This window comes from Netta rufina, assembly GCF_964035555.1.
Source record: "Netta rufina genome assembly, chromosome: 14".
NCBI lineage: Eukaryota > Metazoa > Chordata > Aves > Anseriformes > Anatidae > Netta > Netta rufina.
The window spans coordinates 11758879-11774268 of record NC_140137.1 but is presented as its reverse complement, the minus strand read 5'-3'; the positions used below and the strand labels follow the sequence as shown (position 1 = coordinate 11774268).

Below are 15390 nucleotides of genomic sequence, written 5' to 3'. Positions count from 1 at the left end.
TTTTTTTTTTCCCCTTATAGGTTTCACAATAAAGGCCAGTGATGCAGCAGACATCTGAAGTTAACTTAGCATATTGCAGAGCTAAGGGTTTAACCCCAATGAACTATTACTGCCATATGTTCCATTTCTTTCAGGGAATTTCCCAATGGAGAAGAACTCAGACAATGTGAAGAAAAAAACATCCAATATCATTTGCCCTACAGCTTTTTACTGTTTATTTCTAGTGCTTTTCCCCTCCTCACATGATAATCGCCTTATTGTAGAGACTCATGCTCCAGATGCGGGAGCGAAAAGGACTTGATTTAAGATCTACAGCTTGAGAGTGAACTGAAATGCTTTTGAAAATGGTGGAATTACAAAAAGCAGCTTAGGAGCCCAAATCACTGGCAAGACAGAGCAAAGCCTCAGCAGTCACACATAAAAAAAAAAAAAAAGATTCCAATAATTTCTTCTTGTGAACCCCAAGCTGAGGGCATGTTCTCAGGGCTCTGGCTTTCTCCCAGAGGGGAGTTTTTGTACGCATCCCCAACACCAGTGTAACAGGCACGAATTTTAGGCACTGTTTTAGGGCATGGCTGACGTTAATGCGATGACGTGAGGGATCAATGACCTAGCTGTTGTGTCGTAGCCAGGCACACCCACCCACAGAGCACCTTTATGCCCCGTGGCAGTGGGTTAAAAACTCCGACTTCTGTAATTCAGGATGGGTTTACCAGACACCAGCTGTGTCAGAGCCACTCGCAAGCCTGCGTTCTGAATCATTTTCTTATCCATTTGCACATAATACAGAATCATGTTTCTCTGGCTTAGCTGGAAATCAATCAAATAAAAATTATGAAAAAAAGATTTGTAAAGGGATTGAGGAAAGGTTACTTGGAAATTACGTTTCAAACTCGGTTCTGAGCGGATTTGGTTATCAAATCCCAGACTCATAACTCACCCTCACCAAGCGCGCCGCTCATTTCCTAGTCAAATAGGATTTCGTTCCCCTCACATGGAAGGGAAGGGACGGCACAACAGACCCGTGCGAGAGCAGCACATGGGCACTCTCCCAGGGCCCAGCTCAGGCCCCGGGCTCTGCAGGCTGACCACTGACCTCTCCATCGCTGTCAGATATGATGATGAACGCGTCCACAAAGCTGCGCTTCTTCTTGGCGTTGGCCGGGCTCCTCTTCTCTTCCTCCTCTTCCTCCCCATCCTGACCTCGAGAGTCAGGGCCCTCTGCGGGCTTCCTCCTCCTCGGCATCCTTCACCCTGAAACAAGGAGGAAGGATTGAAAGCCATTTGTTTCCTTCTGATTTGGATTTCCCCCAATAGCCATCCCTTTCTTCTTCCCTTTTTTTTTTTTTCCTCTATTTTTAGGCAAAATACCCCAGGCATCAGAGCCTTATTACAAAGTGCGGTAGCTTTAGCGGTACTGGGAGCCACACGCACTTGTCACCGCTCATCTCGTTAAGGATGCTTTATTAGAGCTGATTGCTGAAAGGGGTTTCAGGGGAACGGCAAGGCAGACAAGAGCCACTCTGAGTGCCCTTGCTCCAAAGCGAGGAGGCTTTCCTCTTAGCTTCCCCTGCTGAAGCTCCTCGGCAAACTGCTCCAAAGCAACATTTCACAGCGGGTCTCCCTCCCCAAATCCCCACCCTGAGCTTCTCCTTCCCATCCCCACACCTTCCCCGTTGTGGTGCAGAACAAACAGGGCCCCGGCAGTGAATCAAGCTGAGGTTCACACGCCAGAACGAGGAGCCACAGCAGCACGACCATTTGCCAGCTTTTCCATGGAATAAAGCACAGGGGAGAGAGGCAGGTCCCTCAGAGGAAGCTATTTCGCTGTCAGAGCAGCTGCCCCAGGGAACCAGAGCACTACGGAGGGGGAGAACACAGGCAGGAGGGAGGCTGGAAACGAGACGAGGGGCTTATCTCGCAGCCTGGGCTTTTCAACGAGCATCAGGCTCCGGAAGCCCTCCGCACAGACGTGCCTGTGCCACCCGCTTGAAGAAGGCACTTGACGAGCAGGGAGGAACCCGCTGAGCATCATTAGCACAAACCCGAGCGCTGGAGGAGCGGCACAATCGAGGGCAGGTGCCCACACAATACCAGGCAGTGCTTCAGCGGCTCCTCTCCCTGCCAGCCTGCTGGAGAGAGGAGCCGGCTGCTCCCATCAAAAGGGACTCAAGCGAGAGGAGCGGGATGAGATCCTGGCGGGTGAGAGCAGCGGGGTGGCACACGGAGTTAAAGCAGCCCTTCCTTTGCTGTTCGATTTGGCAGGTAACGTGACGTGCTCTGAAAGAGCCTGGAGAAGCAGGCTGAGCACCAGGAGCTGGCCAGGTCCCAGCCCAGCGTCCTTCCTGGGATCATTCTGCCTTCCTTCGCGACCACTGAAATAGCTCAGATGTGCTGCTCGGAGCTAAAATAAGAATAAAGAAGAGCTAGAATAAAAATAAGACAAGGCACAATAAAAGACCCTGCGTTATCCAGCACGGAGCCAAACCCTTTTCTGCAACACCGCAAGCTGCAGACAGCACTGTGTGTTTACACCAGTAAACAAGAGGTCCAAAGCCCACATAGCACCGAGGACAGCAGTGTGCCCCTCCATCGACTGTCATAGGCAGCAAGCTAAGAGCAAGGGGAGCACACGCGCTGCCTCTGTGTTTTCTGCAGCTTGCCACAGCTCCCTTAACCTCCCTGTCTCCCTTCCTCGGCAAATCCAAGCACACACACAAAAGATGATTGTCCTGGTGAGCCAGGACTGGCACCGAGGGCTTGCTGAGCCCTCTACAGACAGAGCCTCGCACAAATTGCACGCGTAGCTCCCGAAGCGAGGGCAGGGCGACCATCGCTGCAACCCAGGAACGTTTGTGTTTACGAAGGGGAAATAAAAACAAGCGCTGCTCTTTAGAAAAGCAGCAGCTCCTGCAAAACAAAGCTGTTTTGCTCCAGCTGAGCTGAACTTTGCCTTTTGTCGGAGAATCCTCATTACACTTTCTCCATTTTTTTAATATCTTTTGCTCCAAATAGTATCTTGTCCCTCTGCCCAGAGAGACGAACCAAGCCTCCCACCCAGCTGCTGGGAGCTGCCCCCACGAAGGGAGCCCACCTCGGAGGGGCACTCCTTTATCAGCAGAGCCACGTACGCAGGCAGGCTTTTCTGGCATGACGTCTGGTCCCTGGTACGTGCGCCTAGGCAGGGTCACTATTTTTGGAGAGAAAGCCTGTAAACCACTTAAACAAAAGCAAACAGCAACAAGCACCTGCCACGCTTTTTTATTATTTTTTTTTTAAATCCACTCTGGTATCACAGCTCCCCTCCATGCAATAGATCTTCTGCCTGCTGCACTGTGCTAAATAAGAGATCACTGAGAAATATCAGCTGGAGTTACGATGAGTCACCTACCTCCAACATTTAAAGAAGATAAGGAAAAAAAATGTAAGAGATGTAACCACACAACTCCCACGAGGCTTCTGAAAATGAAGGGACTCGTGGCAAAAAGAGTCTCTGTAAACGTAACTAAGGGAACAAGACAAGTGAGAGATCACTTGTAGCTGTGCTAGTCTGAGTAGGAGAGCAGTAATAGCTTTTATTAGACGAGCTGATGTAGCTGCGGGAAGGGAACAAGCCTCGGAGCACACCCCCTTCCCCAGGTAAGGGAGCCAGGCTGCATTTTGCTTTTAGCACTCTGCCCAAGCAGCAGCACTGGGGATGTCTGCTCTGGGGTTCAGCGAAAAAGGCCAGCCTGCACTACCTGAAACCACCTTTGCAGTTCGGCTCATGGACTCGTTTTCCAATTTTTTTTCTCTTTTTACAACTTTGAATTGGAGAGAATTCCTCCGTAAACGCTCTGACAGCAAAGGTGACCTCCCGACAAGGGCCGCGCGCGCACGCCGCGCTTCTCCAGTCACATTTTTAGGGATATCCTTGAAGATCCCCAACTTGTGATTATTTGTCATTTTCCCTCTCATCCATCACTTTGATGAATCAGAAAGCAATTACCGACAGAATAATTCTAAATCCTGACACCGCAGCTACAGACCTGCCAAGCTGTGACAGCTTGAAAAATGCTGGAGAACGAAGCCAGAGATGAATGACTCTCAGCCCCGGATGAGTTTCGCTCGAGCCCCGGGCTGGCGCTCTGTAAACAACCCCCCCGCCTCGCGGGGACCGGGCACGACGAGCAGCTGACGGTCGGGGCGTCGAGGTCCGCAGCACCCCACAGGACTCACGGGGGGTGTTTTTGGGGTTTGTCCGTTCGCAGAGCCGGGCTCTTTGTGGAAGGGATGTGAGGATGGCCCAAGCTGACGGCTGCCAGGCTGTGTGGGAGATGCTGACTGCTCGGCGACCCAGAGGCAGCCCCCTTTCTGCAAGGGGAGGCGTGGGGGGGGCAGAACCCTCCCCAAAACACCCCAAAGCACCCCATAATACCCCCCACCCCATAACACCCCCCACCCCACAGCACCCACCACCCCACAGCCCCCCTCCACCCCACAGCCCCCCTCCACCCACCCAGCCCCCCCCACCCCCTCACCCATGGGTGCCACCGCAGGGCCGGGCTGTGGAGCCCCAAAACCCCAAACAAGCCCCCCCAGGAGGCATTGGGGTGGGGTGGGCGATAGGAAAGCGCTGGGGAACGGCCCCATGGGCGCCCCGCAGGGCCGGGGCCTAGCGGCGGGGCAGCCCCGAGGCTGTCCCGGCCCCACAGGGGGGCTCGGCCGCACACCGGGACCGGGCACCGCCGCCCCCCCGGCCCGTTCCCGTTGCCCCCCCCCGGTCCGGCCCCGCTCAGCGGGTCTCTTACCCGCACTCAAGTTGGCGGCGGAGGCCTCATTGCCCTCAACCAAGATGGCGGCGGCGGCGTCGCGTCACGTGGCCGGGAGGGGAGGCGAGGCGAGGCGGGCGGCGCCATGTAGGGTGAGGGCGGCGGCGGCGCGGCTGGCAACGGGGAGCTGAGGGGAGCGGGCGGGAGGGGGCACGGGTGACCGAGGGGACAGCGGGAGCGGGGGGCAGCCGCCGCTCCGAGCTCCTCAAGGGCTGCCGGGGCGCCCCACGGCTTCTTGTGACTGATTTCAACAGGAAATAAACATCGAGGCACAGCGTGGCTTCGTTCTGCGCAGCCCACCCCGCCGCAGGATGCTTCAAGCGCCGCTCCCGCTCCTCACCCCCCCCTCCTGCACGGCTCTAACGGCGCCGCTCAGCCCCCGCGGGGCTCACACCGGGCCGCCTCCCCCCCGCTGCCCACAACCAACATGGCGGCTGCGGCCTCACTCCGCCAGCACGTGACGGCGCGGGGAGCCGCCTCCTCCCGCTCCCTCCGCTGCGCCGTTGCTAGGAGCGCGGAGATCTCGCGAGAGCTGCTGTGGCGGCGGCGGCGGCCAAGATGGCGGACGGGGCGGGTAGCAACGGGGACGCCGCGGCGCTGCCGGTGGGCAGGGAGGCAGGTGAGGGGAGCGGGGGCAGGGCGGGGGTACCGGGACGGGGCCGGGGCCCGGCCCGGAGCGAGCTGACAGCGCTTGTGTGCCGGCAGTGGAGCGGCTGATCCGGGAGAACGGGCACATCTTCACCGAGGCGCAGTGCAAGGTGTGCAGCGCGCTGCTCATCTCCGAGTCGCAGAGGTTGGCGCATTACCAGGTGAGCCGGGCCGTACCGGGCCGTGTCCCGCTGTACTGGGCCGTACTGGGCCATACTCCACCGTACTGGGCCATACAGGGCCATAACGGGCTGTGCCGGGCAGTACCGGGTCGTATCGGGCTGCTCTAGGCCATAACGGGTCGTGTCCTGTTGTACCGGGCAGTACTGGGCCATACCCTGCTGTACCAGGCCATGTTCCACAGTACCAGGCCATAACGGGCTGTACCAGGCAGTACAGGGCCATGTCCCACTGTACTAGGCCATAACAGGCAGTACCAGGCCATGTCCCGCTGTACCAGGCCATAACGGGCTGTATCGGGCCATACTGGGACATATCCCGCTGTACCGGGCCGTACTGGGCCATGTCCCACAGTACCAGGCTGTTCCAGGCCGCCCCAGCCGCTTTCTGCCCCGCAGAGCAAGAAGCACGCCAACAAGGTGCGGCGCTACCTGTCCATCCACGGCGAGGAGGAGCTGGCGCCCGGCAAGAGGATGAAGGTGGACGCCAAGCAGGTGAGGCAACGTGCCCAGCCCGGCGGGTTCATGACACTGGGTCTCAGCTAAACGCTGCCAAGGGACCCCTGTGCCTGTGTGAGCGATTGAAGAAAGGGGTCCTGGGAAGGGCTCTGTGCTGCTGTGGCTGTGCCTTGTTGCGGTGAGTACGGTTCCCATTGCCTCATTCACTTAAGGGAACGCCCACTGCCTTGTACTGAAAGTCTCCCTGTGAACTACGTGAAAAAAAAAAACAGGGTAAAGCAACTAGGAGCAGCAAATTCATGAATAACAAAGTCAGGAGTCTCATCACACCTGCGTAATGTTTAATTTCATTACAAGTAGTTGCAGGGTTCACAACTCACGGACTTCCCTTTCTGGCACAACTCTGTTTTTACTTGTTTCAGTTTCGTCAGCCAGTGGTTGGAGCCTGTTGGTCAGCGAGAGGAGCACATTCCACCCTGCCATCTGTCTGCCCCATGACTCATTTGGGAAACAGATTCTGCTTTTATGATTGCTTCAGCTTTAATCCCTAACCCTCAAACATTTGTAGCGGGGGTGGAGGGGGGGATAAAGGAGGATGCCTTCACACATAGTGTTAGGCTTAGGAATGACTGCTGCTGCCTGCTCAGCCAGCATCGTGTTGCCGATGACCCAGCTGATAGTGGTGTTTGTGTTGCGTGGCTCACACCTCGTGGGGAACAGAAGGCTGGCTGATCCTGTGCTAGCAGCCCCGCAGTTAACCTTGTCCTCAACCCATGCAGGCCAGGACAGCCCCTCTGCCTAGAGCGGTTCACTAAGATGACAAGGAAATCTGAAGCAGGAATGCTGTCCGGTCAGTGGGTGCTGCACCGTGGAACTCCTGTTCATTCAAATTTCCAATAATCTGAGTGTCTCAGATTATTTTGTTTTCTTAAATGCCTCAGCGTTCTTTCATATGACAAGAAGGCTGAGCAAGGTGCTCTCCAGAGGTGCCTTCCAGCCTCAGCCATTCTGTGGTCCTGTGTGCAGGAGAGCAAGCAGGAAGGCAGCAACGGGGAGGACAGGAACAAGTGCTGCCCCATCTGCAACATGACCTTCTCCTCTCCGGCGGTGGCGACGTCTCACTACCTGGGGAAGACGCACGCCAAGAACGTGAAGCAGCAGTCCCCCAAAGCAGAAGGTATGACTGCAGTGCCTTCACTTGTAACGTGCCAGCTGGAAAGTGCTGCACGCAGTGAGTCTGCACTGGGAAGTGTCGTTGGACACCAGGTGTGAGCCATTTTGGGCATGTGCCTGTGAAGGAGGCAAGCCAGCAGCACACCTCCAGAGACTGCTGCCTCTCAGCAGCTTGCTTGGTAGGCTGGCATTGACTAAAAGCAGCATGTTTGGGGTGGTTTTTTATTTCTTGTTTGGGTGAAGTGAAGCTTTCAGCAGCTGTACACATCCCTGCGTGTAAGGAATGGGCCAGAGCTGCTTGCCAGGGAAAGCTGTAGAAATACCTGTCACGGGATGTGATGCTTGCTAAAAGCTCGCAGCAACCTGAGTGACCAGTGAAACGCCTGTAAGGTGAACTGGGCAGGGCTGCTCGGGTGTAAAGTACAGCTTCTGTGGCTCAGGGGCTTCTGAGCTGCAGATAGCTGGGGATGTGTAGCTGGGAAATTCGGGGCTGTGCTCATCCTGCCCCCCTGCTTTGCCCGTGGTGTCTGGCACGGCCTGCTCTGCAGGCTGCACAGCTAAGGCAGACCTTGGGTGTGAGAGGAGCCTTGGGAAAGGTGGCAGGAGATGGGAGCAGTCTGGTGCACGCCTGCCACTTGGGTGTGAGAGGTGCTCTCGGGTGTTTAGGAAGCTTCTCCCTGGTGTTCAGTCCCCTTACTGGGATTTGTCTTAGCACGCACCAGGAACATTAAGGGAAGAGGTAGGGGCGACATCAATTTGTCCAGAGTTCTTACATTCTCTGACTTGGTTTGCCTTTGGGGTGTTTGGGGTCTGTTTGTTTGTTTAATGCATGTTTTAGGGAACTAAAATGACTTTTTAGTTTGCATCTGAGTTCTGTGACTGACCACGAGTTTGGCTTCACCCTGCAGAAGTAACACCCCCACAGAAACATCCTGCTGCCCTCCCCACCTCTGCCGCGTCTCCTAACGAAGAGAACAAGGACATTACTGACCCCGACAAGTTCTGTACCCTCTGCCACGCCACGTTCAACAACCCCCTTATGGCAAAACAGCATTACGTAGGCAAGAAGCACAGAAAGCAAGAGACCAAACACAAGCTGATGGCACACTACGGCCGAACTCCTGATGCACCGGCGGCGTCCTTTATGGGTGAGTTCTCAGCAAGCAGGCGAATAAAGAATTGCAGGGCAGGGTGGGAGAGCAGCACTGCGTGTCTGACAGGTCTCTGCATGAGAGCCCGTGTGGAGGGAGCAGGGAGAATTGCTAGTGGTCTCGCAGGATCTTGATGATGCACCGGAAGATGGATTTGGTTGACAGCGTAACCCCCTGGCAGCAGGAGAGGTTTTAGGCTGTAGCTGCTTGTGGCAAGCTCTGGGTTGTGTTCTTGCGATGTTGTCTAATCGGGTACGTGGCCTTTTTATTCTCTGTGCGGATAATCCAGGGATTTTGGCCAGTGCTGTTTCTAGCTAGGTGGATTGCATCCAAAATGGAAAGATAAAAGTGGCATTTGATGCTTAAAAACTGCCTTCAGAGGGGACTAGCCAAAGAAGGAAGAAATAGGTTTTACTGCACCTGCTGCTTCAAAGCACATGAAAGCCAGAGAGATTTCTCCCTGAATGCTTTCTGCCTCTGTGTGGGCACTTCATCTGATGAACTAATGCAACTCTCCAGAGCAAGCAGGAATGTGGAAAAAATTGAGCTATTAAGGAGGAATTTTGGGCAGACAGTTGAAACTCATTTGGTTTATGTTCTGTTCCCTGTGAGTACTCCGGCCTGATGAAAGCCTTGGAGCCCAGGGAAAGCATCAGGAGCTCACAGCAAACTCCCTTGTCCCTCCCAGCAGCCTTCCGTCGGAGCAGGAAGTCTAGCACCTGCCGGATGCTTCAAGTAAATGATAAGCAGACAGATCACCTTAAAATCTTCTTGAAGAGCTTCTTTCTCTGTCATAAAACGCCCGTAAGCAGAAGATTAATTACTCTAATTCTTTGTGGGCCACTTTTAGCTACTGGTAGCACTTAGGAGAAATGAGGCTCAATTATCCAAGTAATATTCTCTCCCACATCGTGTAGTCGTGTGGGAGATGGAAAAGGTGCCTCGCATCTTGTGTTATTCAGCTGCTCTTTACCTAATTAATGGGGCCTGATCAATGGTTCTGTTTAATTGTGACTCAGGCTCGGGAGCCCCGGCCCAGGCTGGGTAAGCGGGCAGTGCTGTTGGCTGTGTGGTTGACGTCCTCCATGAAGTCCTCACAAAACCAGTGTCTCCATCCACACCTCTGTGGCACTTCAGCTGTTCCAGGCGAGGTTTCCAAGCCGTAGCTGTAATGTGAGGCTGCTCTGATGTGATGGGCTGCAGTCAGGGACGCGTTTCCCTGTCTCTGCTAACAGCCATGCCAAGCTGGCGTGCTGGCACAGTTCTTCCCAGAACAAGCCTCTTGTTCCTCTCTTGAGCTCAGAAGCTGGCCTATACTTTTGTGAAGACTTTATTTTTATTTTTTTTGAGCACTTGCTGTCCCTAAACGTGGCCTTGTTGGGATCAGAGTGGCAGCAGGTGAAGATGTGTCCTTCGCAGTGCAACACCCAGATGGGCAGATACCCATCTGCCTGAAACCCTCTGGGAGCCATCAGCACAGGGTGCGGGGGCACGGTGTGAAGTGCTCAGCACACACCTCATCGTCAGGCTTTTAACAGAGAGATCTCCACCTGGATGGAGCAGGGAGGTGGGCGTGAGGGCCTTGTGTCCCTTGGTGATGCTGCTCTGCACCCCTAGGGTGAACATCCCCATTCCCCTTAGGGAAGTGTTCTCTTTGTGACACTCCAAGGCAAAGCCCTTCTCAGGAGAAGCCTGAGTTTGGGAACACTCCATGCCCTGGGGACAAGTGCCAGGATTTTCCCCTCTTACAGGCTTCCGTGGTGAACTCTGCTGCCATGTTTGCTCGTTTGCTATCTGCAACCTCCAGAACTTTGTGTAACGTGACAACTCCAGCTGGGATCAAAGCCATTGATCTGTCTGGTACAACTATTGTTGGAGACTTTTTTTTTTTCCAGTTAACTGATACACCGGCTGTAACTAAACTGCTTGCGGACAGAGTTCAATATTCTCAACTGGCAGCGCAGCAAGGCTTAGCAGAATGCTGCATTGTGGAACCTGATGTTGTGTATAATCTCCTCTGGCTGCTTTTGTGTTCTTGTTATTATTATTGAAACGTGTCGAGCTTACAAATTAAGTGTCTCTTGTTTTCTGTGATGAGACAAACAGATCAGGAGAAGTGGGCATTTGGGAAAGAAAAAAAAAGTGGAGTTGGAGTTGCAGAGGCAGCATAATGGCAGGGTTGGTCTCCTAATGCTGCATTTTCACCTCATCTGATAGTGTGAACTGGTTGTAGGAAAGGTGTGTTTGTTTTTGGAGATAACAAACCCAGGTTCTGCCCGGGGAAGGCCTGCAGGCTTAGTGCTTCCCTCCTATCACCAACCAGGGCCCGACCGGTATCTGGCGGGGTACCTGGGTTCTGTGACCTCCCTGTCTGCTCAGGCCATTGATTTGCTACTTGTCTTTGTTTAGCAGCCGGTTGAGGCACCAAGTGATCGATCGTCTTGTTCCTACCTCGGGCACCGAGTTGTTGGCTAGCTGTGTGTTAACACTGCTGTCTGTTTCAGCCGGGAAGGGGTACCCCTGCAACACCTGTAACATAGTGCTGAACTCCATAGAGCAGTACCAGGCTCACATCAGTGGCTTCAAACACAAGAACCAGTAAGTAACTTTCCCCTCCAGTGTGCTTCCACCCTTGTTGAAACAATGCTTTAGATATAACCTAAACAATGCTTTAGATATAACCTAAACAATGCTTTAGATCTAACCTAAATAGAGTTTTGTGTGTGTATTTCAAGCTGACTCACAAGCAGACCGATAAAATTTGTGCAAGCTTGTGCTGTTTGTCGTGAAGCCAGCTAACTAGTGGAGGTTTGCATCCCTTCAGCCTCTTCAGCAGCTCCCCCTGCAGACAGCTCGGGGATGCTGCTGGAGTAGAAGCGTCCTTCAGTGGTGGTTGGTTCTCAGTGGTTCATGGATCTTTGCAGCGAACACATCTAGCCTGACACATGTTAAACGCCATTTCTGTAAGAACCAAGATTTTAATTTAACTGAAGACTGGCTTAGTGGAGATCCACTTGCCATTCTAGTCTTAGAGTTGCTTTTTTAAAATCTGGCTTGTAGTCAGTGTGCTCCAGAAACCCGGGCTATATTGCTGAACTCATTCTACAGCTGGTAAGTTAAATAGTGGCATCCCCTGAAAACTATTCATCTCTAAAATTTAGGCTGCTAGATGGATGATTAATACCAAATGTACTTGCTCTGGACACTGGCAAAGTTCTGCTCTCTAATTTCAGTGCCTTACCTTAAAGAAGGTCAGTAATGGACCCCTCTTGGTGAGACAGTTTGTTAAAGACAGGCATTAGGAAGCCCTACCTGAAGTGATAGACTCCTAACTAGATTTCCCAGAGGGGCTAGGAGGAAAACTGGGATCTTTTGTTGTGTGTCTGTGGAATAACAGCCCCATTGCACCCTGTCTGTGGAGTAATTGATTGGAAGACATACATGTAAGCTCTGCCTGTCCCCCTCTGAAAGTTTCATCTCTTGGACAGCGCAGCAGGATCAGTGAATGGCAAACACCTAGCCTGAATTTGTCCTGTTGTATTAAAAAACCCTGAAGGTGTTCCCCATGCACAGGCATAGCCGTTCCCTTTAAGGACATGGACATTGTTCCAGTTTTTCCAGCCAAACAGCTCCCTTTCAGAAAGCTGCTTCTGGATTTAGCTGCTAAACGCTGTTCCAGGCCAGCTTCTGCAGGCTGAAAAGAGCCAGGATACTTGCCTTGTAGTGGAAGCACTTAATGGTCCTTGAGCTGTGCACTAGCTAATTCTGCCCTGCTAAAGGTGTCTGTTTACACACAGAGTAAGGAAGCACTTGGAAGCTTTTCTGGCAAGTGGCTGACTTGTCTGTAGTAGGTTGTTACTCCGCTGACAGCCGTGCTTGCCGAGCAGTGATGGCAGCTGACAGATTTGAGTGACTGACGTTGTTTCCTTTCCCTTTTCTCTCCCCCTTGCTCCGTTGGACGTGCAGGATGCCAGGAGCAGTGCCGGTTGTAGGACCGTTCCCCCCCCAGCAGTACGTCCGGGAAGAGTCGACTGCCCCGGGAGGCTACAGCTACTTCAGCCAAGACTTCTAGAGCGAGCTGCAGCACTGCTCTCGGCGTTGTGTTGGTGGCCCAAGAACGCACGTCCTTTGCCAGCCCACAATGGTTTCATTATCCCTCTGGATAAGCAAAGCCCTACCCTCCTGTATGCACCCGTTGAGCAGAACGGGGACTGAATCTGTCCGAAAAAGGATCCAGCTGGAAGAGACTTGGTAGACAGCAAATACTTCACTCCCTTAGAGTAGTTTTCATTGTGTAATTGCTTCCTGTGAAGGTGGGTGCGGTGTGCGAGGAAGTGTGTATCTGGTATAAGGAGGGGCTGGCAACAGGCTGGCAACGGCCACCTCCTCCCTCACCAGAGCAAGCGGCGGGTTCCTGCACCTGGAAGGCCAGCAGCCCGCGCTCGGAGGCGGCTTTTGCTGGAGGAGAACTCCTAGATCACAGCAAGCAGCGCTCACGCGGCACGGATGGGGACGCTGTGCGGGCTGCCTGGCTTCTTACAGGCCCCAAATGAGAAGTGGCAGCGCAGCATCCATCCTGCCTGCTCCGGGCAGGTTCGTGTGCAGATTTTCCTGAGCCACCGATTGCCGTTGGAGCCTTTCGCAGCACTGCAGCCGTCGGTTCTGGAGCTCTGTTGTCTCGGTGTCTAACAAGTCGTCACGATCGCTGGTGTACAGCTTGCTGCTGGTGGGAGTGGGGGCTGAGAGAGGAGCGGGAGCTCTTGGCTCTGCAGGCAGCTCAGCCCTCTGCTCCGAGGATTTCCATGTGGAAGGAAGGAACTGTTTAGCCTGGTTTCCTATGGAAACAGGTGTATGTGATGATTCACCGTGTGTGTCTTTACCCCCTGTAACTTAAACAAATTGCAGCCCAACTTGGCGCTGGTGGCGATCTCCAAGGTCTGAATGCGATCAGCAGGCGAAGGGTGAGCAGAGCGAGTTCGCTTCACGTGCAGGCCCTGACAGAGTTTAAGTGCAGCATTTTCCCTACTGCCAGCAAAATATTATGGGAAAAGAGAATTTTAAGAAGAAAAAAAAAAAAAAGAGGAAACAAATCTAGATACAATAGAAGACCGTAGTATAACTTGGTCAAATTGTTAGCTGACTAAAAAACTACAAATCCCCTGGAAACCTGCCCTTGTTAGTCCTTCCTTAGACACTCCTTGCCCGAGCCCTCTCCTCAAAGCTCTTACGTACTCATCCCAGCCTGGAGAGGGGCCGTTCTGCATTTCAGACCCAGGAGTTCAGGCTGATGGTCCCTTCGTGGTGCTAATGTACTAGATCTGTTAGAAAAGCCCCCGGCAGGAAGGGCAGGCATCTGAGACTGTTGTGCGTTTTGGGTGAGTTCTTTAGATGTTTTGTCCTTGAGCTAAGGCATTGTCTGTGCTCCGCCAGCCCACCACGAGAGCCGTGTGTGTGCCGGGCTGGTCTCGTGTTCGCTGCCAGCGCTCCGAGTCAGACACTCCACGGCTTCATCACAGCATTGGTGCCTCTGAGGAGCTGAAACTTTGCTGGCCTGTGGCAAACACCCTGCTGCTGTCCTTCCCTGGGGCAGAAGGACGGGGATCTGGCCCCTCTTGGGACTCTGTGGGGCTGGCAGAGCAGGGTGGGCTGAGCGGAGCCGCAGCAGCTGCAGTGGGGCAGGCTGGGGCCCTGCGCTCCCCGCGCTGCGTTCCAGGGGGAGCAGCTGCCGCCCTCGCGAGGCCGAGAGCCAGGCCGTGCAGGCACTTCCAAAATCCAGCGTGCGCCGGGCAGGTTAAGCAAGGAGAGAGCTGGCTGCTGATCTCTGCCTTCCCCTCCCCGCTCCAGGCTGTGCACGAGCTTTGTTCGCCTTCGCCCTGCGCGGGGTCTGTCACCTTCCCTTAGGACAGGCTCCTGCTGGTCTGGGTTCGCCTTCCTGACGTTTTCCACTCTTGTTCTACCGCTGAGGTCTGACCTTCGCCTCCTGCTCGTGAGGGAGGCTCTTCTAAACCTCGCAGGCCGATCAACGAGCAGAAAACTGAGCTGAAGGAAGCGTTGTGCGCCGGGTGGCACTGGGTGGCCTCCAACGCCGATCTCCGCTGCTTAGCTCTCGCCTCGCCGTGTGAGTGCAGGTGCCTGCTGGATGTGCTGTGCGCTGACACCACGAGGGATCCATCTCCAGCACTGCCCAGCCCGGTGTGTCACTGCGCTGTGTGCCAACAGTTTTGCCTCCCCCTGTACACGATGTTTATGTATCTGCTGTTTCCCCGAGGTGAAGCTCTCCAAATAGAGTGTTTATTACTACTGCTGGGTGCTGTCTCTCTGCAAGAACCCTTCCTGGTTTGGTTTGGTTTGCCATGTTTCAGCCCACAGGACGCGCACCCCTTTCAAATACTCGTTAGGGGCAGGAGGTTTGTGTTCCCAGCCGCCCTCCTCAAGGCTCTGCTGTCACCCCAAGGCCCCTGAGGTCTGCACAGAGCCGGTAGGTGCCTTCCTCTGCGCTACTCTGGCAAGTCAGCGTGGCCTGGAGCACACCAGTGTCACCGAGGGGAGGACAGGACAGTCTGGCCCCGGAGCCTGCTGGCACTGCTGCAGGCTGCTGTGCTGCCTGTGTTGAAAACATCCGTCCCAGGCAGGGGGCACGGGGCTTTTTCCAACCCTCCCGTGGCAGCACAGGAGCCGGGCGATGGCAGAGCCTCCTGCCTCCGCACCCCTCAGTGCAGAGAGCTGTGCTCGCTGCCCTGACACAGCCCCCAGAGCTGAGGCAGCCCCAGGACTGCTGCTCAGCACCCCGGGGCATGCCGGGGGCACAGCAGCACACCCTTCAGCTGCACCCCCTGCCCTATGGTGTCCCCAGGCACGGCGCGGGCCTCGTGCTGGCACTGTCCCCAGCCCCGGGGCAGCGCAGGGAGGGACGGGCTGCGTCTGCCTGCTGCAGGGCACGGCTCGGCTGTGCCGGGGCGGCGTGGCGGC

The 15390-nt window shown here is 54.6% G+C and overlaps 2 protein-coding genes across 6 annotated transcripts in view; one reads left to right on the top strand and one right to left on the bottom strand.

The window, feature by feature from the left end:
* The window catches only part of UIMC1 (ubiquitin interaction motif containing 1), a 36187-nt gene extending 31353 nt beyond the window's left edge, over positions 1-4834 (bottom strand). For 4 of the 5 annotated variants that reach the window (XM_084295629.1, XM_084295631.1, XM_084295632.1 and 1 more), the window contains exons 1-2: positions 4791-4834; positions 1097-1254 (exon numbers count right to left, since the gene is read on the bottom strand). In XM_084295629.1, coding sequence (XP_084151755.1) covers positions 1097-1246 — 150 coding nt within the window. In that variant the 5' untranslated portion in view covers positions 1247-1254; positions 4791-4834. Of the gene's footprint in view, positions 1-1096; positions 1255-4028; positions 4119-4790 lie in introns of those variants that run through there. The other variant, XM_084295630.1, reaches the window with a different exon arrangement.
* A 529-nt stretch (positions 4835-5363) lies between these two features.
* Positions 5364-14721, top strand: ZNF346 (zinc finger protein 346). The gene is made up of 7 exons (XM_084295478.1): positions 5364-5430; positions 5517-5620; positions 6038-6133; positions 7124-7274; positions 8179-8418; positions 10926-11019; positions 12388-14721. The coding sequence occupies exons 1-7, from the start codon at positions 5370-5372 to the stop codon at positions 12491-12493; spliced, it is 852 nt and encodes a 283-aa protein (XP_084151604.1). The 5' UTR covers positions 5364-5369; the 3' UTR covers positions 12494-14721.
* Positions 14722-15390: the final 669 nt, after the last annotated feature.

Coding starts and splice junctions, on each gene's coding strand:
- ZNF346 (XM_084295478.1), top strand. CDS start 5,370: ATGGCGGACGGGGCGGGTAGCAACGGGGACGCCGCGGCGCTGCCGGTG. Junction 6,134..7,123: donor TGAAGGTGGACGCCAAGCAG/GTGAGGCAACGT, acceptor TCCTGTGTGCAG/GAGAGCAAGCAGGAAGGCAG. Junction 8,419..10,925: donor ACCGGCGGCGTCCTTTATGG/GTGAGTTCTCAG, acceptor TGTCTGTTTCAG/CCGGGAAGGGGTACCCCTGC.